The 26,633-nt window shown below is 39.1% G+C and overlaps 1 protein-coding gene and 1 pseudogene across 4 annotated transcripts in view; one reads left to right on the top strand and one right to left on the bottom strand.

The window, feature by feature from the left end:
• Positions 1–26,633, top strand: part of YLPM1 (YLP motif containing 1) — a 75,526-nt gene that overhangs the window by 15,933 nt on the left and 32,960 nt on the right. For 3 of the 4 annotated variants that reach the window (XM_032344909.1, XM_032344911.1, XM_032344910.1), the window contains exons 5-8: positions 13,411–15,531; positions 18,133–18,253; positions 25,141–25,561; positions 25,674–25,766. In XM_032344909.1, the coding sequence (XP_032200800.1) occupies positions 13,411–15,531; positions 18,133–18,253; positions 25,141–25,561; positions 25,674–25,766 (2,756 nt within the window). The remainder of the gene's footprint in view (positions 1–13,410; positions 15,532–18,132; positions 18,254–25,140; positions 25,562–25,673; positions 25,767–26,633) is intronic. The other variant, XM_032344912.1, reaches the window with a different exon arrangement.
• LOC116591988 lies at positions 22,815–23,656 on the bottom strand (annotated as a pseudogene).

The following is a 26,633-nucleotide window of genomic DNA, read 5'->3' as shown; positions in this document are numbered from 1 at the left end:
GCATGTCCCTGTGGTTCTTTAAACACCGCCCTCCTGTCTCTCCCAGTGGGCCTTACCTGCTCTTCTCTGCCACCGCAGAAACTCCGATTCTTCTTTTCTTTTCACACTAACATTGTGTCTGGCCTCCTCCTGCTACGTTGCTCCTTGTCTCGAGGAGGGCCTTGAATTTGCCAGTCTCCTTCAGAATGAGCACTTACTTCAGATGCAGGGAACCGAAGAGCCTGTTACCAGCTTTGTTATAAATAACGTACTTGTGTAGCTGAACAAAACATCTGTTTGGCTTCCCTGGTCTTTATCACATTAGCCATTACGAGGGCAAGCCTCTCTCATCCCGAACTTGGATAGTTGTTTTTGTTTTGTTTTTCTCTTTTTCTAAGACTTTATTTTACATTTCATCTAGTTAGGTTTGGGCCAACTTTCTGGTCTGCTGCAATCTTAATAAATGTTGATTATATTGCTTTTAGATGTTCCTCTCCAGCTTTTTCACGTGCAACTTTGATAAGGATGGCTTTTTGGTTTTTGAATTGGATCCTGCTCACATTATCTACCCTGTTTCTAAAACCTTTCTCCAATCTAGCTTATGTCATTTCCATTTCTCTTATCCTTCTAGTTCTTTTGCTCACTTAGCTTATATCGCATTTAATCTGTGACTATTGCCTAGGCATGGTTCTTTTTCCTCCTGTGTACCTAGGTTAAAAAAAGAAAAAATCAGTGGGAAGGTGGTAAGTGAATGAAAGAGACTGAGGTAGGAACAATCCACACTGTCAAGGAAACCTGTGATAGCTGGGTAGAGAAACAAGAATGGAGAACTCAGATAACTAACTTACCAATAACACACTATCAAAATAAAGTAATGTAAATTAATTTGAGTTTTTGCAAAATCCAGATTTACGCTGCTTTCTAAAAACTGTGAAGGTTTCCAAGAAGTCCAGTGGTAGAACTGCGTCATGTGTAAATTCCATACTGGAGCATCTGGGGCAGCTGTTTTGAAGTTGTGTGTATGTATGTGTATCATTTGATTCATCAGGTCTTCTAGAAGACTACCACTGCTCTAAAACTGTTAGGTCAGTGGATGTTGGTTTCCCAGAACCCTTTATTTTTCAGTCATAAAATTTATTTATTAAAGGGTAACATACAGAGATATGCACAATCCTGAGTGCATAACTTAGTGAATTTTCACAAAGTAAACACAACTTGTGTTATCACTACTGGGATAAAGACATGAAGATAACTAGTGTCTTGAGTAGTATCCTCATGCCCCTTCCCGTTTTCCTTCGCCCCAAAGATAACCACTAGACCAACTTTTTATATCACACATTAGTTTTGCCCATTTTTGAAGTTTTATAAATGGAATTCTACTGTGTGTACTCTTTTTGAGTCTGGCCTCTTTCATTTGACATTATGTTATTGTGAGATTCATCCCTGGTGTGTTCATTCCCTTTTCTCTACAGTATTTTGTTTTGTGACTATACCACAATCTGTTTATCTAGTCTAATAGTGATGATCATTTAAGCTTTTGGTTATTACAAAAAGCACTGCTTTGTGTCTTTTGGTGCTATATGTGTCCCTTTAGGGGTGTGTGTGTGTGTGTGTGTATTTTGTTTAGAAATGTACCAGCGATTGGAATTGCTTCATTAGGGGGTAGGTATGGTTCTGCTTGGATAGATATTGTCAAACAGTTTTCTGAAATGATTGTGTCCATGTACATTCTCACCAGCGGGTTTTTTGCATCCTCATCAACACTTGGTATTGTTAAATTTTTAAATCTTAGCAATCTTGGTGGACATCTAGTGGTGTTGTGGCATGGCTTTAATTTGTATTTCCCTGATTACAAATGAGGTTAACTTGTCTTTCCATTTGATTATTGTTAAGTTGAATTTCCTCTCATGAAATGCTGATTGAGGTCTTTTCCCAGTTTTTCTATTGGGTTATGTATTTTTCTTACTGATTTGTAGGGATTCCTTATGTATGCTAGATATCACCCTGTGTCTAGATTGTCTCAACTGTTTCTCACTCTATAGCCCTTTGTCTTTCTCATCCTCACTGTACTGAAAAAGTGTCATATTGATCCAGCGGACCCTCTTAACATTTTAAAGGAATTTTACAAATAACTTACAGAAGTAACAATAAAGGGATAGTGAAAAACAATTTATAGGAATTTTTATAAATATTTTACAAGTGCAGAGCTCTGCCTCAAGTAAATTTTGTCACATAAACATAAACATAAAAGATGAAATAATCCTGTCACACATTCTCCTGGCAAAGCAAAACGGTCCAGGTTCTTGGCACAGAGTATTATGTGATGATATCCTTCCAGTTTAATGACTAAGCGGATGACAGTACATTTCCTTTCTGTCCTTAGAAATCTATTGTTCACTCATCGAATCTTGAGTTTGAGAATATTAATCTAGGGTACTGTCATCTAAGGACTTAACAGTTGGAGATTTCACTTTTATGATCGGTTTCACAGCTTTATTAGAGCCTAGAGTGCTTCTGTCTCTGTGTTTATTTTTTTATTTTGACACAGCTTCCTCTCTCACTTTTCTTTGCCATGCTAGTCAGGAAATGAAAATTTCTAAATTCTCAATTGTGTTCAATGAGCCTAAAAGTAGGGTGTAATATTTTGGGCAATACAGAGTGGGGTGAGGTGACAGCTGTTTTCACCTTTGCTTCATCTTTTAGGCAAATCCATCATTCCTTCATTACCTTTGTATTTTAATCTTCTTTGGCATAGTTGGGGATAATTGATAAGTAATGATGAGTGAGTAATGAATTCTAGGATAAGGAAATTGCGGAATATTTAAGATATAGAAAAAAGTCACTTAGGATCCCATAGTATGTCTTAAATTTATGGAAGGCTGTAATGGATCCATAATGGACCCAATTGCATGATAATGTAAGTTTTATTCTCTTTTTTAAGAGGTAAATTTTCTCTTTGTTCTCGGGAAAGCCTATAAGAAAAAAGTCATGAAATAGCAATCCTCATAATAGAACTGTTTATTTTTTAAGAGTTTATTTCAATTCCAGTTAGCATACAGTGTAATGTGTGTTTCAGGTATTACAATAAGGTGATCCAACACTTCCATGCAACTCCCGGTATGCATCATAGCAACTGCACTTTCTAATTCCCGTCCTCTGTTTATCCCATCCTCACCCCTGCCCACCTCTTCTCTGGTAACATCAGGTTTTTCTCTAGAGTTAGAGTCTGTTTCTTGTGAGGGGGGCACCTGGCTGGCTCAGCCGGTAGAGCTTGGGACTCTTGATCTCAAGGTTGAGTTCAAGCCCCGTGTTGGGAGTAGAGCCTACTTTAAAAAAGAAAATCTTTCTTGGTTTGTCTATTTTTTTTTTCCCTTTACTCATTTGTTTTGTTTCTTAAATTCCACATGTGAGTGAAATCATCTGGTGATCATGTCTCTGACATTTTGCTTAGCATAATGCTTTCTAGCTCCATCCACATTGTTGCAAATGGCAAGATTTCATTCTTTTTTATGGCTGACTAATATTCCATTACACATACACATGTATATGTATATATACAAACACACACCCCACACACACATCTTTATCCATTCATCAGTGGATGGGCACTTGGGCTGTTTCCATGATTTGGCTATTGTAGAAAATTCTTCTGTATACATTGGGGTGCATGTATCCTTTTGAATTAGTACTTGTGTATTCTTGGTGTAAATATCTAGTAGTGCAATTGATGGATCAAAGGGTAGTTCTCTTTTTAACTTTTTGAGAAGCATCCATACTGTTTTCTATAGTGGCTATACCAGCTGGCATTCCCAGCAATGGTGTAAGAGGGTTCCCATTTCTCTACATCCTCACCAACAGATTTTTTTTCTTGTGTTGTTGATTTTAGCCATTCTCATAGGTGTGAGTATACTAGACTGTCTAAAAACAAAACAAAACAATTCTAAAATTAGGATTCAGTGAACCCAGAGGAACCTCAAAGGTTAATGGTGTCTTTTGATTAATAGACATTATTGATTTTAATTTAATAGTCTAATTTGTTGATCTTTTCCTTCATGGTTGGTGCTTTTTTGTGTCCCACTTTAAGAAATCTTTGTTTACCGCAAAGCCATAAATACATTATCCTATTTTATCTTCTGTTTTTTATTGTTTTACCTTTTATTTTTGGGTCAGCAGTCTATATAGAATTGATTGTTCGTTAATGTGTGGTATGAGGTAGGGGTCATGGTTTATTTTTTTTCATATGGCTGTGTAGTTGACCCCAGTGCCATTTATTGAAAAAGTCATCTTTTCCTTATTATGTTGGTAGTAAGTCCATCACGAGTCAAATGACTATATATGGGAATTTATTTCTGGACTCTATTTGTCCATCCTTGCACCAGTATCCTGTTTTAATTACTGTAGTTTTGTTAATAAATCTTGATATCTCTTAGTATAAGTCCTCCAATTCTGTGTCTCTAGATCAGAGGTTGGCAAACTTTCTCTGTGAAGGGCCAGATGGTAAATATTTTTAGGCTTTGTAGACCGTGTTTGGTTTCTGTCAAATATTTTTCTTTCTTCCTTTTATTTTTCACCTTTAAAAATGTAAAAAAAAATCATTCTTAACTGTATTTGCCCCATGGGCCTTAGTTTACTGACCTCCAGTCTAGATTGACTTGTCTATTCTTGGTCCTCTCTCTTTCCCATATAATGCTTAGAATCAGCTTGTCAGTTTTCAGAAACCTGCTGGAATTTTGATGAAAATTGCATAGAATCTCTTGACCATTTTGCACAAGACTTGCCATCTTTGTAATATCTCAGCTTCTGATCTGTCACACATACTTTTTGATTGGTTTTCAGGTTAGAATTGTGGACCTCTTCTGTTCTGTATCTGTCTTATTAGGATTAGTAAGGGATTATAAACACTATAATTTTACTCTTTGCTTTCATTTATTATGGTTGTTCCTGTTTTTAGAGATTACTCTTGGGGGGAATTTTGATTTTAGGATCTTGGTTGTACATATTAGAAAATAACTGAAAAATTATCTCACATGAAAATTAAAAGGACAGGAATTTGGTTCCAGAATTGAGTATTTTGTAATTCCCATGGTCAGCTGATTTCATTATGTTTTTGTAACTGTTGTGACAATAAGGTGTTATCTTGTTTAAGGGTATATGTATTTCTGCATACCTCTTAAGTTTTTATACCAACATTTGGAGTCTATTTTTTTATGTCAAATCTTTTATAAGTTTTATAAATACCTCTAATGGTTTCATACCTAGTTTGGGGGTTTTTATTTTTTAGAAGTTTATGGAATGCCTAACTGTACAAAAATTTTCTGAATATTTAAATACCAAATATTTGTTTTTCTTTTCATCTAATCAATGGGCAATGCATGTGTTTTGATGTGATTGTATTCAGTGAATATATACTATGTTTGTACTTTATTTCAAATGTTTTTATATTTTAAAAAGGTCATAGCATTTCATTGTATTGATGTAAACATGACATTTTTGTGCATACTTTAAAATTGAATATCTCTTAATATATTTCTTCTAAAGGCTTAAGAATTCTTTACTTTTATAAATACAAAAGGTTTTGATAGTCTTACATTTTGTTACATCCTCAAGCTTTAAAAATTTGAAAGTGCAGTGCTGATAAATAATTGCCATTTACGTGTAGTGTTGAAAGTATATTTCAGTTGCTTTAACATTTTCTTACTCCCCAAATAAAAATAAAATGATGACCCTTCGCTGTTGATCAGCAATTTAATCTGAAAGCAAAGCGCCCTCCCCTTTAAGGAAACTGCATACTGTATGTGCGGGCATGACGCTTATAGTAATGAGTTCCTTAACTTTTACAGCCTTGCCACTGTGTTCTTTTCTTCCTTATCTGCACATCCTTTAGTGCCTCTGGCTTCGTTTTTTCTTTCCTCTGGCTTTGACACTTGCTCTTCTCTTTGTCTGGAATCCCTTTCCTGTCAGTTTTGCTTCACTACTTCCTATTTTTCCTGCCCTAGGGGCAGGGAGCTCTAATTATGTGTTGAGATCCTTCAGTGAGTCAGACCATGGGGATCCCCCAATGAACAAGGCCAACATGTCCCATTTGATCAAATTGTGTTCTAATTGTTGGTTTACTTGCCTCACTCATCCCGTGGACTGTGAACTCGAGTTATGTATCTGTTTATTTATTTCTAGAGCTGACAGGTCCTGACAGATGTTCAATCAGTCTTACTTATGCCAGAATGTCTCGGTTATGGACAAAATTCTGTAGGCGTTCACAGTTTGGGTAGGAAGGCAGTTCATTTGTATTCAGATTTGTTGATAAAACTGGGAAACAAATGCACAAGGGTTCTTACTCTTGTACCTTGTGGAGGATAGTCTTACTTAACACTTAAGTGAACTAGTGATTATTGAATTGAATACAAAGCCGATGGCTTTACACAATTTTAATGATCTCAGGTGTTTTTCCAGGCACTTTGAATTAATAAATGTAACTTCAAGAAAAGGAACTAAACCATCACAATCCGTGAAACAGTATCATAAATAGGTAAATAAGTAAATAAGTGACCTCCATCCTAAGCGTTGCGGTGTATCCTTTGACAAGTCTCTGGTCAGCTCCTTTTCCTTTGCCCGACAGTAACGATGCCAGGCCTTCACCACTTTTCAGAGACCATCTGCACTAGTGCTGCTTTCTTTGTTTCCACAAACATTTTTATTTTGCTTTGTATCTTTATTTTAGCTTCCTGCCTCCTAGAGAAAATCAAGGCTTTCAGGCCCAGTGAAACTCACTTCCTGCCCTTCTGTTTACCTTATCTTATTATCCTCATCTTTCTTCTTCTTCTAGCCTCAGAGTAAGTCCTTCTTCCTCATGGTTAGGGGTAATCTCTTTGTGCCACTTAAATTCATTTTACATTTTTATCCAAGTGGTACATACCTACAGTTTGGAAAAATCAGGCAAAGCAGCTAGCCTAGATTCTAATGACATCTTTTAATTCTTTAGCTGTTTCTTCTGGTAATTACCTTCCTGTCACTAAATAATATGTTCCGGCTTTCTTGACTTACACATTTTAGATGTTATATATTTGCTTCCAGGTCTGATAAGGATTTAATTCTTACACTACTCCAACGCCATCTGTCTAATACATTTATATCACTGCTGTTAGATAAGTAAACCAGGTTTGCTAGAGGTAAGCAGTGTGTTATAATTATATTTTCTTTAGTGTAATGACTTTTGTAGAATTTCCAATTGTCTTCTTGAAAAATATTTAAAATAATTCTCCAACCCTAGTCTCAAAAGCACCAGCTTTTTTTTTTCCTGAGGAGATCGCTCTCCCAAATTTATTCATCATCTTGCTTTTCACCTGGGCGGGTTGGGTGGTTGGTTGCTCAAAAGATCTGCCGTATGGCTGTTACTTCAGCATTTCCCTTGACTATCCTCCTGGATTGGATTCACTCTCTACTGAATCTCATGGCTTCCTGTTTGTGGTTTAGTGCCTCTTTTTCCCCAGAGTGCATGCCCAAGTTGCTTACTGAGAGATTGTGTTGGAGGTAGGTACATTTTCTGAGTCTTGTGTGTGTGTTAATACTTTTATTCTAACCTCACACTTGATTAATCATTTGGATATAGAATTTGAAGTTGAGCATTTAAAATTTTTTGATGTAGTTAAACTAAAAAAATTAGTTCACCCATTTCCCCCTTACCCCACACCTGCCTCTGGCAACCACGAGCCTGTTCTCTGTATCTAGGAGCTTGGTTTTTTCCTACTGATTTATTTATTTTTACATTCCACATGTAAGAGAGCTCATACAGTATTTGTCTGACTTACTTCACTTAGCATATTGCCCTCAAGGTTTATCCATACTGTCACAAATGGCAAGATTTCATTCTTTTTCATGGTTGAGTAATATTCAGTTCAGTATTCACTTTCTTTATCCATTCTTCCATCGATGGACGCTGAGGTGGTTTCCATATTTCCGCTATTGTGAATAATGCTGCAGTGAACATGAGGATGCATGTATCTTTTCAAGTTAGTTTTTTGTTTTCTTCACATACAGATACCCAGAAGTGGAATTGATGTATCATATGGTAGTTTTACTTTTGATTTTTCGAGGAACCTTCATACTGATTTCCTTGTGGCAGCACCATTTACATTCCCACTAACCGTGTACAAGAGTTCTTTTTTTTCCATATCCTTGCCAACACTTGTTATTTCTAGTCTTTTTGAAAATAGCCATTCTAACAGGTGTAGGGTAATATCTCATTGTGGTTTTGTTTTTGTTTTTGTTTTAATTTATTTATTTGACAGAGATCACAAGTACAGAGGCAGGCAGAGAGAGAGGGGGGAAGCAGGCTCCCCGCTGAGAAGAGAACCTGATGTGGGGCTCCATCCCAGGACCCTGGGATCATGACCTGAGCCGAAGGCAGAGGCTTAACCCACTGAGCCACCCAGGTGCCCCTCTCATTGTGGTTTTGATTTGCACTTCCTTAATGCAGGAAGGATGCATACAAAAGATGTAGATTATCTTTTCATGTACCTACTGGCCATCTGTATACCTTCTTTGGAAGAATATCAGTTCAGATCTTCTGCCCATTTTTTAATCAGATTGTTTGTATTTTTGCCAGAGTTGTATGAGTTCTTTATTTTGGATGTTAGCCCCTTATCAGATATAATATTTGCAAGTATTTTCTCCCAATCAATGGGTTGTCTTTCTGTTTTTTGTTGATGGTATTCATTTTGTTTGTCTGTTTCTTAAGGTTTTTTAAAAAATCTGTTTGACAGAAAAAGAGACAGCAAGAGAGGGAACACAAGCAGGGGGAGTGGGAGAGGGAGAATGTAAGCTTTGCACTGAGCAGGGAGCTCGATGTGGGGCTCAATCCCAAGACCCTGGGATCATGACCTGAGCCGAAGGCCATAGATGCTTATCTGAGTGAGCCACCCAGGTGCCCTCATTGATGGTTTTCTTTGCTGTACAGAAGCTTTGTAGTTTATTGTGGTTCCACTTGTTATTTTTGCTTTTTGCTTTTGATGTCAGATTCAAAAAATCATTGCCAGGACCTACGCCAAGGAGCTTACCTGTTGTTTTTTTCTAGGAGTTCTTTGGTTTGGGGTCTTACTTTCAAGTCTTTAATCCATTTTGAGTTAGTTTTTGTATATAGTATAATATAGCACCATAGTTGCGTTCTCTCGTATGTGGCTGTTCGATGATTTTCCCAGGATGATTTATTGAAGAGACTGTCCTTTCTCCATTGTATATTCGTGGCTCCTCTGTCATAAAGTAATTGACCATATATGTGCAGGTTTATTTTGGGCCTCTCTCTTCTGTTCCATTGATCTGTGTGTGTCTGTTTTTATGCCAGTACCAAACTGTTTAATACCATTTAAGTATTGAAGTTGAACGTAATTATTCCTCAAGGTTTTAGGAACATCATTCTGTTTTCTTCTGTCACTTAGTGTAGATGCTGTACTGTTGTGATTCTTGTCCTTTTTATTTTTTTTAATTAAAAAATCTTTTTAAAATTCTTGTCCTTTTTAGATGACTTCTCCCTATTGCCAGAAACTACCCCCCTCCCCAGTATTCTAAAAGTTCATAGTTTGTTTTGTTTTGTTTTACTAATTATACTTGGTATTTAGTGAGCTAGGGTATTTCTGTCTGCATATGAGAGTCCCTTAACTCTTAAATTTTTATGCTATTCATTAATTTTTTTTTCTTTTATGTTTTTCTCTTTCTGGAACTCCTTGTTTGTAGACTTTTGGACCTGCTAGATTGATTTTGTCTCTTTTCTCTTTCATTTGGTTGTACTTTGAGATACTACTAACCCTTTTATTGCTTTTTGTTTGGATAATTTTTTAAAAAAATTTCTGTAGTTCTTTTGATTTTGATCCTTTTTTATATACAGCAAATTGATTTATAGCTACAGTATCTTTAAGAATCTCTCTGAGGATATTATTTGGGTTTTGGTTTTTTTTTTTAAAGTTCTCTTGTGTTTTTTGCATTATCTCTGTTTTCTCCAGATTTAGGACCTTGTTTACCTTTGGTCTCTTCCTTTTGTTTTAGAGACATTCCTCAAATATCTAGATATTAAAATAAATATCCATTTATATTTAAGAATGGGGGACACAGACAAGCTAATTGGAAACTCTGTGTGCATATGGGGGGCTTACCAACTATTCTTGCTCTCACTCAGTAAATTCAGGCTTTGTTTTAGGTGGTAGGGCAAAGAACTGTCTGCTAAAGTTAGAGGGCCCTCAGATTCAAAACTTTAGGGACTTTCAGCCTAAAGAAAGTCTGGTTGATGGTTCCGAATATAGATTTTAATTTACATATTTTAGCACTCAAGTCTTATTTCTGTCCTTCATGGTATCTGAGAATGTTGACTCTCTAGGGTTCTGTGAGCAAACCAGCCCCATTTTTATTTTATGTCCTTCTACTACCATCATTCTAAACTGCAGCTTCTCCTTGCTCCATTTGTTACCATTCATGTTTGCTCTTTGTCTTCCAGAATGTAAAAACAAAATTCTCATCTGCTGTTGGTCTCCTTTCTGTTTATAATGGATTCATGTATATCACAATTCCTTGTGATAACTCTGTGTGGTGTCAGTTTGGCTAGTCTGTAGTACCCTTCCCAGAGTTCCCTTATATGTTTTTGATTTGGGTGGGTCACAAGGGAGATTTTTGCATCTGATATAAAATATTTATCCCTGGACGACTGAAGAAAGATTCTTACCTATTTCCCAGAAGAGGATATAAAGTCCCTTTTTTGTCCTTGGAGAAATCTTCATTCTTCTAGCTGGTTCACACTCTCTCTTTGACACTCTGTAATTTAAACTCTTGAAATATAAAATTAACTATTATTTATACATCTTATGTTAGATGATAAGGAAGAAAAATCAACCAACAATATTTGACTAATAATATGTATATATTTAAACATACCAAATTAAGGAAGAAATACTCAGAACTATTACAGTTCTTTCTGCAACTGGTCATGTAACAATAGTTGGTATTTGTAACTTCCTTCTTCCACTACCCATTTTATAGTCCCTTTGCTCTCAGCATGCACCTCAGGTGGTCCTGTTTTTTTGCCTGGTGGAGTGACCCAGACCTTCATTCCTGAAGGGTCTGGGCTATTGACAAGCCTATCTGAATTGAGTTACTGTAATTTTTAATTGACTTTAATCACAGAACACGGAAGTGCTAAGAGGTGTTCTAGAGGCTCTCCATTGCAGACATAGTCTCCCTTACCCTCAGTAGTGCAGTAGTAACCCAATTTCTCCTTGCAGCTCAGGGCCAAGTCACCCCCAGCCAGTACAGTAAGTCCCTTCTTTGCCTTTGATCAGAACCCAAAGTAGCCAGGTGGCAGTCTCAAGTTGAGTTTAATGGAGTTATTGTTGTGTCCCCTGATGAGAGCATTCCTCCCTTTGATACTAAAAGACTTCTAGACCAGCAAAACCTGATGGCTATTCCTGATAGGGATAGGAGATAAATGTTTTATCCGAAACTGAAATTTTTATTTTTCACTGATTTCCCAAGCAAATAAGAGAAAAACTCTATCTCATTAAAAGCATGAAAGGTATCACTATCGGTTGATGCCTAAGCCAGAAACCTTGGAATCATCCTAAATTCTTTTGTTATCATTTTAGTCTCACCTGTTAGAAAATCCGATCCATTTTACCTTCCTTCACATCTCTCACTTTTATCTCCTCTACATCCTCATGTCAGTCACTGCCATGGAACAGGCTTCACTTTCATTTACCCAAATTGTAGAAACAATCTACAAAAAACTTTTCCCACCTATCCATCTGCTACTTTTCTGCTAGGGCAGAAAAGATTGCTAGGGCAATCTTTTAAAAATCCGACCGTCTGTTGTTGGCTCTAAGTCTCATTAAGTAATTCCCAGCTTCTTACCCAGCTGAATTAATTCATCTATGGTAACAAACCCACAGTCACATGCTTTAATAAATTAGAGGTTTATTCTTTCGCAGCACTTATGTGACGGCTGTCCAATGTTAAGAGTCCAGGTTCCTTCTAATTTGTTACTTTTCATCCCTTTGTGTATTGCCCTTATCTGCATGGTCCAAGATGCTTCCCCACCTTGTCAGAGCCAGCATGAAAAAGGAAATATTGAAGAGGAAGATGTGCCCTTCCTCTTATAACCCAGGAAGGTATAACCAGAAGAATGCGCCAGTCATTTTTCACTCTCAGCCCATTGGCCAGAACATGGCTACAAGTTCTAGCCGCAGGAGAATTTGGGAGAGTCAGTCTTTAGTTTGGTTAGCTTTGTGTCCAACTAAAAACGAAGAGACTTAGTTACTGAAGGAAAAGGGGGAATGACTACTGGAGGAGCACCAGTAGTCTCTGCACAAGGCATACAAGGCCTCCTGGAGGTTGATTCTTGCCTACTCTTTACCTTGTCTCTTCGTTCCCTCCCTTTGCATTCCTTTCCCGGCTGTCACCTACTCTGGCTCCTCTTTGCTGCCGCCATGCTGAACTGTTTGCAGACATGCCATGCTGTTGTGTGTTTCTCTGCCTTTACTCACAGTGCTTCCTTAACCTTTGATGCCCTCACCACCCATTTCCCTTATTTCCAATACACTCTGTTAGCCTGGCCTCAGAGAATTTGTCTTTCCAGACTTAATGTCAGCATCATCTATTGTATAAAGCCTTTATTGCATAGCAGCCCATAGCCCCTTAGTCTGGTAGAAATGACCATCCCCTCCTCTGTTGCCTTTGTTAAATGCATTGTACCTCTGGGCACTTATTTACACTTAGATTCTCTTTCTCTTCAATTGTAAACCCTTTGAAGGCAACAGATGACATTTTATTTGTATATCCCTTGGATGTACTATAGTGCTTGGCAGGGGATGTGCACTGAAAATTTACAGAATGAGCAAGTAGGTCCATAACAGATTTTTAGGGCCCTGTCCAGACTTTAAAATGTCAGGGTGCACTCCTAAAATACAGCTGGCTACTGTCTTTTTGAATTTTTGTCAGTCCAGATGATATTAGTTCCAACAATATTTATAATCATCCCTTATTATAATAGTAATCGTTTCCTATTTAGTTTTTGGCTGTATTTTAATTTTAAAAGTATGCTCAGAATTAGCTGTGGCATTTTTTTCCCATTAAAAGTGAGTGGACTTTTCCATCTATTAAGTCACAATGTTTATATTTGCTTTTTAACAATTTAGTGTATCAGTGACTTGCTGCGGGAGATGTTTTGAAGTGAATTATAATAATACTGACGTGAATTCCAAAGCCTGTCCTGAGACCTTCTGAGCACTGCCACTTTAGCATACTGACTCTAGGTAGATGCCTCAGGATTTATATGATGACTGAAAGAGTCATTTTTATAAACAGATTCTAAGGCACGATTGCCTTAAATATTCTTACATGGAGAATATTTTTTTTCTGCTTTACTGTCTTGAGTAATATCTTTTGTTTTACTTGTAGATTTGATGGTCCTCGAAGATTTGAGGATTTAGGGTCAAGGTGTGAAGGACCGAGACCCAAAGGGCCTCGTTTTGAAGGAAATCGCCCCGATGGGCCAAGACCCAGATATGAAGGTCACCCACCAGAGGGCACTAAAAGCAAATGGGGAATGATTCCCCGGGGGCCAGCATCTCAGTTTTATATTACCCCCAATACGTCCCTCAGTCCTCGACAAAGTGGACCACAGTGGAAAGGCCCCAAGCCAGCTTTTGGACAGCAGCATCAGCAGCAACCTAAGTCACAAGCAGAACCTCTTTCAGGAAACAAAGAACAATTAGCAGACACCAATAGTAACCAGCAGAAGAATTTTAAAATGCAGTCAGCTACATTTTCCATTGCTGCAGATGTAAAGGACACCAAGGCGGCTCAGTCAAATGAGAATCTAAGCGACTCTCAACAAGAGCCACCTAAAAGCGAAGTCTCGGAAGGGCCCATAGAGCCTTCTGATTGGGACCAGAATTCTCAAAGTATGGAGACTCAAATGGACAAAGCCCAAGCTGTTACTCAGCCTGTATCCCTTGCAAATAAACCTCTACCTTCTCAATCTGCTTTTCCCTCAAAACCAGGGGGGATGGAGGGAGGAGCAGCAGTGACAACGTCATCGTCATTAACTGCAGATAATGATTTTAAACCTTTGGGTATCGGTCTGCCCCATTCAGAAAACAGCCAAGAGAAGGGGCTGCCTCGGCCAGATAACAGAGATAATAGGTTAGAAGGCAATCGAGGCAGCAGCTCATCTTACAGAGGTCCTGGGCAAAGCAGGATGGAAGACACACGGGAAAAAGGACTAGTAAATAGAGGTCGAGGCCAGGCACTCAGCCGTGGCCCAGGGTTGATCAAGCAAGAAGACTTTCGTGATAAGATGATGGGTAGAAGAGAAGACAGTCGAGAGAAGATGAATAGAGGAGAAGGCAGCCGAGACAGAGGGTTGATGAGGCCAGGAGGCAGTCGAGAGAAAGTGCCAGGTGGTCTGCAAGGCAGCCAGGACAGGGGTAGAGCTGGCAGCCGAGAAAGGGGACTACCTCGAAGGGCTGGCAGTCAGGAGAGAGGACCACCTCGAAGGGCTGGGAGTAGGGAGAGAGTACCACCACGAAGAGCCGGGAGTAGGGAGAGGGGACCACCTCGAGGGCCAGGCAGTAGGGAAAGGGGACTGGGAAGACCAGATTTTGTTCGTGACAGAGGTCCATTTAGACCAGAACCAGGAGATGGTGGGGAAAAAATGTATCCATATCACCGAGATGAGCCTCCTAGGGCTCCATGGAACCATGGAGAAGAGAGAGGGCACGAAGAGTTCCCATTAGATGGTAGAAATGCTCCAATGGAACGAGAAAGACTTGATGATTGGGATAGAGAAAGATACTGGAGAGAATGTGAACGTGACTATCAAGAAGAAACACTAGATCCATATAACAGAGAGGACAGGTTCTCAGCACCACCATCTCGGTCTCATGATGGAGATAGACGAGGCCCTTGGTGGGATGATTGGGAGAGAGATCAGGATATGGATGAGGACTACAACAGGGAAATGGACAGGGACTTGGACAGGGATGTGGATCGGATTGGAAGACCCATGGATATGTATGATAGAAATTTGGATAATGAGTGGGACAGAGATTATGGGAGACCACTGGATGAACAAGAATCACAGTTTCGTGAACGGGATATTCCATCTCTTCCACCTTTACCACCCCTCCCACCTCTTCCACCTTTGGATAGATATCGGGATGATAGATGGAGAGAAGAAAGAAATCGAGACCATGGGTATGATCGAGATTTTCGTGATAGGGGTGAGTTGAGGATCCGAGAGTATCCAGAAAGAGGAGATACATGGCGGGAAAAGAGAGATTATATCCCTGACAGAATGGACTGGGAAAGAGAACGGTTGTCAGACAGATGGTACCCATCTGATGTGGATAGACATTCCCCCATGGCGGAACATATGCCCTCCTCACATCATTCTTCTGAAATGATGGGGTCGGATACAAACTTAGACTCTGACCAAGGCCTTGGAGGGGTAATGGTTCTCAGTCAGAGGCAGCACGAAATCATTTTGAAAGCTGCACAAGAACTGAAAATGCTTCGGTAAGTTGACTACTTAAGATCATTTCTTTTAGTCAAAACCACATGCAGACTGCTCTTTTAAAGTGATGTGATATATTTGAATGGAATAATTTTGCTTCAAGTTCTTATCTTGTAATTTTAATTTGTAACCTGGCCGTTCAGTGCTGTTTTAGGGTTAGGATATGTATTTAGGAACTGTGTTAATTGTAAGCTTATGTCCTGAAATGTGAAAATTTGGTAGCCACTCTTGGCTTTTATAGATGTGTTGCGGACATACCGTATACTTGTGCATGTTTCAAGTGTCAAACTTCAACTTTCCAGTGCTCTGGACTTTACAGAGCTCATATGTAATACCTTCCCCCACCCCTCCCAGGAGGCATTTTGTTCTTTGGTATTAGATCTTATAGACTTCATATTCGCTAATCTTTGATAAAACTTTGGAAAGTGCTGTAAGGTTTTTCTCTGCTGAAGCCAAGAATGGTTTACCTGAAAGTGTCCTCAGATTTGTCTAACCATTGATACTTTCTTTCTGGGGTGTTTTATCTTTCCTTATAACTAGAAGCAGATATCTCTACTTGAGGATGTTACTTGTTTCTGCATAATCAAATATTTTCTTTGTGAAGTGGAGACTAGAACTTGGATTTCTTGATTTACAATCACCTATGTATAGGGATCTATGTAATGCTTCCCAGGTAGTTGCAATAAAAATAAATAAAATAAAAAAGCTAACATTGCATGCTTACTATGTGCCTGGAACTGTATTGAATACTTTGTATATATTCATTTAATCTTTAAACCAACTGTATTGTGAGAGGAGAATTTAGGAGTCATTGATAGATTGTAAACCTTTGAGTAATTTCATAGGAATTAACAGTGTTTTGAGAAAATAAAGTAATGGTTAGGTTTTGATATATTCCAGTGTATTATGTTTCCTTCATTTTTCAATTCTGGTCTACATTTGTGGATTATACCAGTTGAAATTATAACTGCAGCTTTATGACTGGAAAAGTGTAATGAGGAAAAGTACCTGTAGATCCAGATGAAAGATCTGGTACCTTGGGCAGCACAGGAGATTTCTGTCTATAGAAGATACTCTCTGAGAGATTGGACGCTTCCAGATGACTCATGAAGAAGGTGTGAAAACATGCTAGAGAACATTTAGTTGCTACACTGTTCAGTTTTAAGTTACAGACACCTTTAATTTAACCCCCACTGTGTGTGGGGCACTGTGCTAATAATTTAGTATATATTATCTCAGTCCTCCTGTCTTAAATCCTTTTATCTCAAAGGCCTGCAGAGATAAGTAGACGCATCCGCATCCATATCCTCGCTTCACAGATGACACTAAAGCTCAGAGAGGTTAAGTCCACTTGGCTAATCAGTGGCAAACCCAGAATTTGAATGCAGTCTGTCCAGCTCTAAAATCTGTTTTGTTCATGGAGAACACCAAGCTGATTGGTGTTAGCAAGCTGCCAAGGTTTCTTTCCTTTTCTTTTTAAAATTTCCTTGTCATCCATTATTGCTTTATATGGAAATGCTGGATAAAAGGTGCTTCTTCTTCACCATCTTTTTTTTTATAAAGCTCTTTCTAGGCAACATAAACATAATTAAAATATATGAAGGTGATGGGTAAGAATTGTCATAGTTGAATACATGTAAGCTATGTTGTATTGGTGTACAGTCATAATATGATTTATATGAGGCAAAAAATAAACGATATTGACCCTTATTTTGTGTCTATTTGAGTCACTACACCCAATGTAGGGTAAAAGGTCTGAAGAGGTTATAGTAGATGTTACACCTGATTAAAGTAAGCATTTTAAGGAAAAGTTAAAACAAAAAAAAAGAATTTGACCAGAGATTTGAAGAAAAGCATAAAGAGTTACAAAATTACTCTTTAGGAGTATGAAGTGTCATTTTTAAAGGTATAGACTGACATTTGTTCTCACTGTACACAGCAGGGCCTGTAACTAAAATACCCACAAGAACCACACAGGTAACTAAAATGAATAAAAGTGGGCCAGTATAACTGGGGTATGGTGAGGAATGTGGCAGACTGCTTCATGTAAAGTGGACAGCCACTACTCCACAGTCAGTTCATTGTTGACATGAAGGAACGTAGGCCCATTGTTACCAAATCCCTTTAAAATGTGAATTTATATGTGAAATATCTTGCTTTGTAAATAATGGCAGCTAATTCAGATTTTAAAAACTGATGTGAAAGCCAAATTAAAACAAAAAAATGTCTAGGCCATATTTGGCCACCATTTTGCAACTTCTAGTCTAGAGTCTTGAACAAAAAATATAGCGAGAGAACTTTTTGTTCAATGAAAGAAACACATGACAAGTAGATAATATTTTAGAATAGACTCATGAGGCAGATTGTAGAGTCTGCCCTTGAAGATCCTTGAATACTTTGTAGTCATTTATAGGTTGTAGATGACAGGTCAGTTAGTTGTATAAAGGCAAGAGAGTGTTACCCTGCAGGTGCTCTGTGGGCACTGTAGAGGGTTTTAGAGCAAGGTTTTTAGGTCTCTTTTTTGTTCTGTGATAACAATTGTAGTCACTTAGGAATGGAGTAAACATGCCTTAATGGACCATGGCAATTTTATTTGTTCACAGGGAGCAGAAAGAACAGCTTCAGAAGATGAAGGACTTTGGGTCGGAGCCACAGATGCCTGACCATCTGCCGCCCCAGGACGCGAGGTTGCAGAACGCATCTTCAAGGCCTGGAATGTACCCGGTATGGGAAAATATGTGCTCAGGAAATGAAGGTGTTCCTGCTTTGTTTGTTTCTATGTTGTTTGATTTTCTTCTGTTGTAGTGAGTATAAAATTTCCTCTAGATAAAATGTAAATTGGGGGAAAATAAAAATCTAATGGTAATTGACCTTTGAAAATCTTTTAAGTGTGGTCAGAAGTGTGACAAGTGCATCTTTTCCCTAGGTTTTGTTAAGTACACCAAGCATGCCTGAGCTACATGGCTTCATGATCACAAAACTGTAGAATTTTCCTAATAATCTCTTTTGTTCAAAAAGTCCTGTTTTTCATCTGGGCAGTTGCAGGGGCTCCCCGTGAACCTTGTTCCTGTGAGCCTCCTGGTCTCCCCACCTCCTTGGGCTACTGGTTCCTCAGCTATGGAAGGGATCAAACATCATGCCCCAGTTCAGGCGGTAAAGTTCTGTTAAAGACTTGTTTGATCAAGTTCTCCCTTTGTTTTCCATTCATTTTTGTTGTTTGTTGTTTTTACCTTTACGCCAGTGATGGGCTTTTAAAAATGTTGTCATGCAAATAACTTTATAACAATACAATGAGAGAAAAAAACTCAAACCATTTCATGAGATTAACTCTTCATTTTTCAGTGTTCCCTTTCATCCTGGTCTAACAAATAAAACTCATACATAGTTGTTAACACCAACGGCCACCATGATTTCACCTCTCCGTGTCTCCTGTCCCGACCTGTGTGTGCATCCATCAGCTTCGGGATGTGTGTCCTTTCGCTCAGCGTATTCAAATCGGAGCTCATTATCATTCTCCACTAAATTTGTTCTTTCTCCTCACCATCACCCAGTCGCGCAATCTGGAAACCTGAAAGTCAGCCTTAACTCTTTCCTTTGTCCTGCCCTTTCATCTTCAGTCATTCTGTTGACTGATTTTACTACCTTTTTAATATTAGTCAGATGCATTGTCCTGCACTTCCCCACAACCTCAGTCCTAGCCTTCGTCAGCTCTTGCCTAGATTATTCCAGAAACATCCTCGTTCATCTCCCCATCTCATTCCCCTCTGATCCATTCTCCATTCTGCTGCTAGAGTAATTATTTTACTGTATTTTTGAATCAAATTTTGAAGTATAGTTTACATGTCATAAGTCATTTTAAGCCTACGTAGGCTTGAGTTTTGACAGATACAAAGAAGAACAGAATTTCTATTACCCCCCCAAAGTTCTCGAGTGCCATTCTCTACCCCTCTGCTTCACTTCAGACAGCACTGATAGGACTTCTAGCCAGATGGACATGCAGAAACATAAACCTCACTATTCCCCCATGGCTTTCAGGATAAAATCTAGAACACTTTATGTTCTTCCTGAACTGGCCTGACCTCTGCTTACCATTACTTACCATCACTCTCCTACACTCTGCTTTTCTTCCACATGGAGCTTCTTACGACTCTGCAAGTGTGCCAGGCTCTTACCTCTCCATCCCTTTGCACATGTGTGTTGTTTTCTAAAGCCAGAGTTTCTTTTCTTTCTCTTCTTATCCCCTTCTCCACCTCGTTCATTCTTGTTCATTTTTTAGAGCTCAGCTCTGTATCTTTTCCATTTGTGTAAGATGGTTGCCTTCACATGTACCCCTGTAACATCTTGTACAAGCCTCTGTCATAGCCATTATCCTATTGTAGTTTGTCTGTTAACCTTGCTAGTCTTTCCTTTTAAACAGAGCTCATGGGGTGCCTAGGTGGCTCACTCGGTTGTGTCTGCTTAACGGCTCAGGTCGTGATCTCAGGGTCCTGGGATTGAGCCCCACTTTGGGTTCCCTGCTCAGAGGGGAGTCTGCTTCTCCCTCTGCCCCTCCCCCTGCTTGCTTGTGCACATTCTCTCTCTCAAATAAATAAAATCTTAAAAAATAAGAAGAATCATCTTAAATTCCCAAAGTGGGATACTTCAGTTACAGAATAAGGACATTTTTAATGATTCCTGGAATACAGCCAATAGCTTTTAAAAATAGTTGTATAACATGTATACTAGATCCTTGCAAGTGTCAGCTACTTAATATTTTTAGTAGATTTAATAGTTTTAATAAGATATTTTAATATGCATTTTTGATAATTAGTGAATGTGAGGTTTTTTCCCATATTATATTTCTTCTTGTAAAAATTCTGTTTTGTTCTTTACCCATTTATCTCTTTGACTCTTGAGGTTTTTCTTAGCAATTTATTTTATTTTATTTTATTTTATTTTATTTTTTTTTTTTTTTAAAGATTTTATTTATTTATTTGACAGAGAGAAATCACAAGTAGATGGAGAGGCAGGCAGAGAGAGAGAGAGAGAGGGAAGCAGGCTGTCTGCTGAGCCGAGAGCCCGATGCGGGACTCGATCCCAGGACCCTGAGATCATGACCTGAGCCGAAGGCAGCGGCTTAACCCACTGAGCCACCCAGGCGCCCATCAATTTATTTTATTATTAATGTAGTTATTCTTTCTTATGTAAATACTGTAGGGATGTTTTGTTTTTTGTTTTTTACAAATGTATATATTGCTTTCACTGTGTAGTGTGAAGAAAACATTTTCTATTTTATTTATAGACATGGTCCCAAGAGTTCTTAAGATATGTGAAACAGGATTGGATAGCTCCAGACACAATAGTTTTTGTCTTATATTGGCATTTTCTTCAAGTTTAAAATGCCATAATTGAATGTTTACCCTTAGATAGTAACCCTTTGTCTTTAACTGTAGCCTGTAGTGATCTCTAGTTAAACAACATTTCTTGTGTATTGGCCAAATCCATTTGTTACTCAAAAAGTTTGTTTTTTGAAGTACAACCCATCCATGAGTAAATATGTAAGTAATATGTGTTGTTGGATGGTCTCTATAAGGTCTAAAATAGCTGTCCGTGAAGAACAAACCAACCAGAAACAATGAACTAAGAGAAAAGTGTAGTGAGCATTTGAATCAAGCTTGCGAAGATTAAAATAAAATTTGACAACTGGGGTTCAGTACTAAGTAGATAGGACCTGTCAAGAGGTTCCACTGTCTCTTTAATACACATTTCTGTTGACATTTGGTGATTGCTTTGGGAAAACCATTGTAAACATTGCACGCTACAGTGGCACTCCCTCTTGGGGAGGTTACCAAATGTCCCACTAACTTTCTTTGTTTTTGGTGTTTCCTGGTGTTAATGTTGTATGTTGGTACCAATCTTGCCACAAACTACTCTTGTCAACCAGACAACTGAATAGAAATGAGGAGGCTAGCTAGAGTTTATTTCTGTCTCTGGAAATTCACTCTTTTTGTAGCAAGAGGTCGCCAGAGTGAGAAAGATAGTTTATAGCAGAGGTTCTTAGCCAAGGGGTCAACGTCAGAATTATTCACAGAGGTTTTGTTTTTAACTAATACTGGGCTTATCCGCTGTGGAAATTCAGTAAGTGTGGGGTGGGCCTGGGACATTTATATTTAAATAACTAAGTCCCTAACTTTTCAGAAAGGAGAAAAAGAGGGTGGTACATTGCGGGGAGGGGATGATAATGTTGAGGACAAGGTTTGTTTGTTTGTTTGCTTTTTAATTATGTTCAGTTAGCTACTGTATAGTACATAATTAGTCCTTGATGCAGTGTTCAGCGATTCATTAGTTAACGCCCAGTGCTTTTAAAGTGGGTATTTTTTTTAAAGATTATTTATTTATTTATTTGATAGAGATCACAAGTAGGCACAGAGGCAGGCAGAGAGAGAGAGAGGGGAGGAAGCAGGCTCCCCACTGAGCAGAGAGCCCGATGTGGTACTCGATCCCAGGACCCTGGGATCCTGACCTGAGCAGAAGGCAGAGGCTTTAACCCACTGAGCCACCCAGGCGCCCCTGAAATGGATATTTTATTTATTTATACTTAAACCTATAAACCAACCAGTCAACTGGTACTATTATCATAATACATTAAAATACAAAACATCTTTCCACAAATACTAGAATAATGAACAAATTAGGAGTTATAGTAAAACAACACAAGGGGCAGAGGAAACCCATGAAGCACATTATAGCTTAACACTTCACTGTAACAACTGAGGTTATTAACAACTAAAGCCTCACAATGTCAGAAAATACAAATAATCCTTCATCACACACCTTTGTATTTTTTTTTTAAGATTTTATTTATTTATTTGACAGAGAGAGATCACAAACAGGTAGAGAGGCAGGCAGAGAAAGAGGAAGAAGCAGGCTCCCCGCTGAGCAGAGAGCCCAATGCGGGGCTCAATCCCAGGACCCTGAGATTATGACCCGAGCCGAAGGCAGAGGCTTAACCCACTGAGCCACCCAAGCGCCCCACACCTTTGTGTTTTTAATTCCAATTCTTGAGATTAGATTTTAGAGCCTAAAGATATCCAAATTATCACTGCATCTAGTTATCTATAGCCAGAAGCATGCTATGTTGTGCATAGCAGCCAATGCTACTGAAACCTCTTTGATTAGACTCCATTTGTACCCCCTCAGTTGACACAGCATAGTGAGAAACAGAATATCAAGGCAGAGATGCAGGACCCTAAAAGACAGATCCTAGGAGATGAGCCCAAATTGAGATTGAATAATATACTCATCGTCACTCATCTTCAGGCTGTACGTTTAGAGTCATTTGAGAATAAATCCATTCTTTGCTGGGTGCTAAGTTACTTAGCTGTTTGCTGTATTACTCTATGGCTTCCCCAGCCATTTCTAAGATAGACTCCACATCACTGACCAGAGTTGACTAGAACTGGATCTGGAGCTGCAGGGATTCTTCTCCACAGTTGTGGAGCTGGTTGTTCCAGGAATCGTTGTTCCAGGCCTGGGGACACCAGGTCTGACTGTTGCAGGAATGGTTGCTCCCTATGGAAAGGTTCTGGAAGTGTTCATCAGTTATCCCTGGTGACAGGAAGAGAAGCCTGGGTGTTCTGTATTTGCTGATCTGTCCTGAGTCATGCCGTTGCTATTTGGCCAATTGTGTTTCTGGCACCTCTTACATTTCATTCTCTGTTTCTGGGACCATGTCTTAACGTGCTTGTAGCTAATGTTCGGAATTGGGAAGTCCTTGGATCTGCTGGGAGACTGAGGTATTTCTGTCTCTGAAGTTCGCATTGAGTATATGTAGTTGGGTCTGAGAGAACAGGGTTCTGATCTTCCGTTTCTTGGCCAAGGCCATATCTTCCTTCTTCGCTGTTCTCACCTCTATAGAAGTGGGTAGTAGTTTTACTCTGGGACTGGTGGAAGAATCGGGCTGTCCTGAACAAACAGATCCACGGAGGGAGGAAGAGGAGAGATGGTCTCCATGTGGGGTGTCTCAACAGATGACATTTGCAAGGACGCATGATTTTCTTCAGGCCTGTAAATCTCAGGCATTGGAGAAGAGTCCCTAGAATTGGGTGCTTCAGAGCAAGGCAGACATTGGGGCTGAGCTGGATCCATACTCCTGTTACTGAGTTGAGGGTAGAGGGAAGAAAAAACTAAGAGTGAGATTGTTTGTTTTAAGATTTTATTTATTTTATTATTAGAGAGACAGAGAGAGAGAGAGAGAAGGCAGAGGGGCAGAGGGAGAGGGAGAGAATCTCAGTCTCTGCTTACTCAGAGCTTGCCATGGGACTTGATGCTACAACCCAAGATCACTATCTGAGCTGAAATCAAGAGGGTTCGCCCAACAGACTGAGCCACCTTGGCATCCAAAGAGTGAGATTGTAAGAAAGGCCCTGGGTTTGTGTATCTAGGTGGGAGAGCTTAGAGAAGTAGGAAGATCTCCAGATGTAAGAATATCAGACAGGATGAGGTGGGTCACCACTGCAATAGCGAGAGCCAGCCAGCCCAGTCTAGCAAAAGGTCGAAGACCGTTGTTTTTCTTTTTCCTAAATAACCTAATTGAGGTACTTACATAACAAAGAATCTACCCATTTTCAGTGTGTGACTCAGTGATTTTTAATAAATTTTTCCAAGCTGAACAATCATCACCATAACCCAGTTGTAGAACATGGTCATTACCCCAGTAAGATTCCCTTTTGCCAGTTTGCAGTTAATCCTCATTCCTGCCCCAGGTTCCAGGCAACAATTAATCTACTTTTTGACTCTCTAGATTTGTCTTTCTGGGCATGTCATTTAAATGGAATCCATACAATATGTGGTCTTTCAAGTCTCTTAAGTAGCCTCATGTTTTCAAAGTTCATCCATGTTGTAGCGTGAATCATCACTTCATTTCGTTTTATTGCCAAGAATATTCTGTTGTATGGATATACCATGTTTTGTTTATCCATTCACCAGCTGATAGACCTTTGGTTACTGAATAATGCTGCTATCAATACTTGTGCAAGTCCCTTAGTGGATATGCTTCTCTTGGATAGACACCTGGGAATGGAATTGCTGAGTGTATGGTAAATTTATGTTTAACCTTTTGAGCAACTATTGAGCCATTTACCAAAGTGGTTGCACCATTTTACATTCCCGTTGGCAATCTAAGAGCGTTGTTGTTTCTCTGCATTCTTGGCATCATTTGCTATTGTCTGTTTCATTAACTACAGCCATTCTGCTGGGTATGAGAGGGTATCTCATTATGGTTTAATTTGTATTTCCCTGATGACTAATGATGTTAAGGATCTTTTCAAGTGCTTATTCTGGTATCTTCTTTGGAGAAATGTCCAAATTTTTTGCCTATATATTTTTTTCTATTGTTTGTCTTATTAAGTTATAAAAATTTTTCGTATTCTAAATACAAGTCCTTTATCAGATACGTGATTTGCATATTTTTCTCCGATGGTATATTTTAAAACACAAAAAGTTTTTAATTTTGAGTGACTCCGGTTTATCAACTTTTTCTTTTATGGATGGAGAATCGGATTTTAATTTCTACTGATGTGTGAAAACATGGTGGTCTGCTTATGCACTAAAGCATTTACTCTGTTCTCCAGCCTCCGGGGTCCTATAGACCACCCCCTCCTATGGGTAAACCACCAGGTTCGATTATAAGGCCTTCTGCTCCACCAGTAAGATCATCTGTTCCTGTGACCAGGCCGCCTATCCCAATACCACCACCACCGCCACCGCCTCCTCCACCTCCACCTCCTCCTCCAGTAATAAAGCCACAGACTTCAGCTGTGGAACAGGAACGCTGGGATGAAGATTCTTTCTATGGTCTCTGGGATACAAATGATGAACAAGGACTGAATTCAGAATTTAAACCAGAAACTGGAACAATTCCACCTGCTCCGGTATTACCACCTCCACATGTTCACCCTTCTATCCCCCCTCCTGGCCCATTGCCTATGGGTATGCCACCAATGTCCAAGCCACCGCCAGTGCAGCAGACTGTTGATTATGGCCATGGCCGAGGTAAGTGATGGTGACAGGTCTGTATTTGAGATTCTTAAGAAGTTGTTAGCTTCACCTTTGTCTTCTTTAACCTTCATTCTTACAGTGTTTTTTCCCTGATTTGGTTCACCAGATATGTCCACTAATAAAGTTGAGCAGATACCCTATGGAGAAAGAATAACTTTGCGCCCAGATCCACTACCTGAAAGATCAACTTTTGAGACAGGTAGGAGTCAGAGAGATCAGTAGTTTTTTCTTTATTAACATATAATGTGTTATTTGTTTCAGGGGTACAGGTCTGTGACTCATCAGTCGTGCACAATACACAGTGCTCACCACAACACATATCCTCCCCAGTGTCCCATCACCTTGCCACCCCATCCCTCCTGCCACCCCCCTCCTCCAGTGAGCCTCAGTTTGTTTCCTGTGATTAAGAGTCTCTTATGGTTTGTCTCTCTCTCTGGTTTTATCTGGTTTCATTTTTTTCCTCTTCCTATGATCCTCTGCCTTGTTTCTCAAATTCCATGTATCAGTGAGATCGTATGATAATTGTCTTTCTCTGATCGACTTATCTCGGTTAGCATAGTGCCCTCTAGTTCTGTCCACATTGTTGCAAATGGGAGGACTTCATTTTTTGATGGCTCCATAATATTCCATTGTATATATATATACCACATCTTCTTTATGCAGTCATCTGTCAGTGGACCTCTGGGCTCTTTCCATAGTTTGGCTGTTGTGGACATTGCTGTTATAAACATTGGGGTACAGGTGCCCCTTCGGATCACTACATTTGTATCTTTGGGGTAAATACCGAGTAGTGCAATTGCTGGGTCATAAAGTCATTCTCTTTTCATTTTTTTGAGGAACCTCCATACTGTTTTCCAGAGTGGCTGCACCAGCTTGCATTCCCACCAGAAGTGTAGGAGGGTTTCCCTTTCTCCAAATCCTCAAAAACATCTGTTGTTTCCTGACTTGTTAATTTTAGCCATTCTGACTGGTGTGAGGTGGTTTGAGAGATCAGTATTCTTAAATCAAAATTCCTAATTACATGTGATTTTCCTTTTGGTAAATTATCTGAGTCTCCCTTCCATAT

Source organism: Mustela erminea, chromosome 5, assembly GCF_009829155.1.
Source record: "Mustela erminea isolate mMusErm1 chromosome 5, mMusErm1.Pri, whole genome shotgun sequence".
Lineage (NCBI taxonomy): Eukaryota > Metazoa > Chordata > Mammalia > Carnivora > Mustelidae > Mustela > Mustela erminea.
This window is presented reverse-complemented; position numbering and strand designations above follow the sequence as displayed.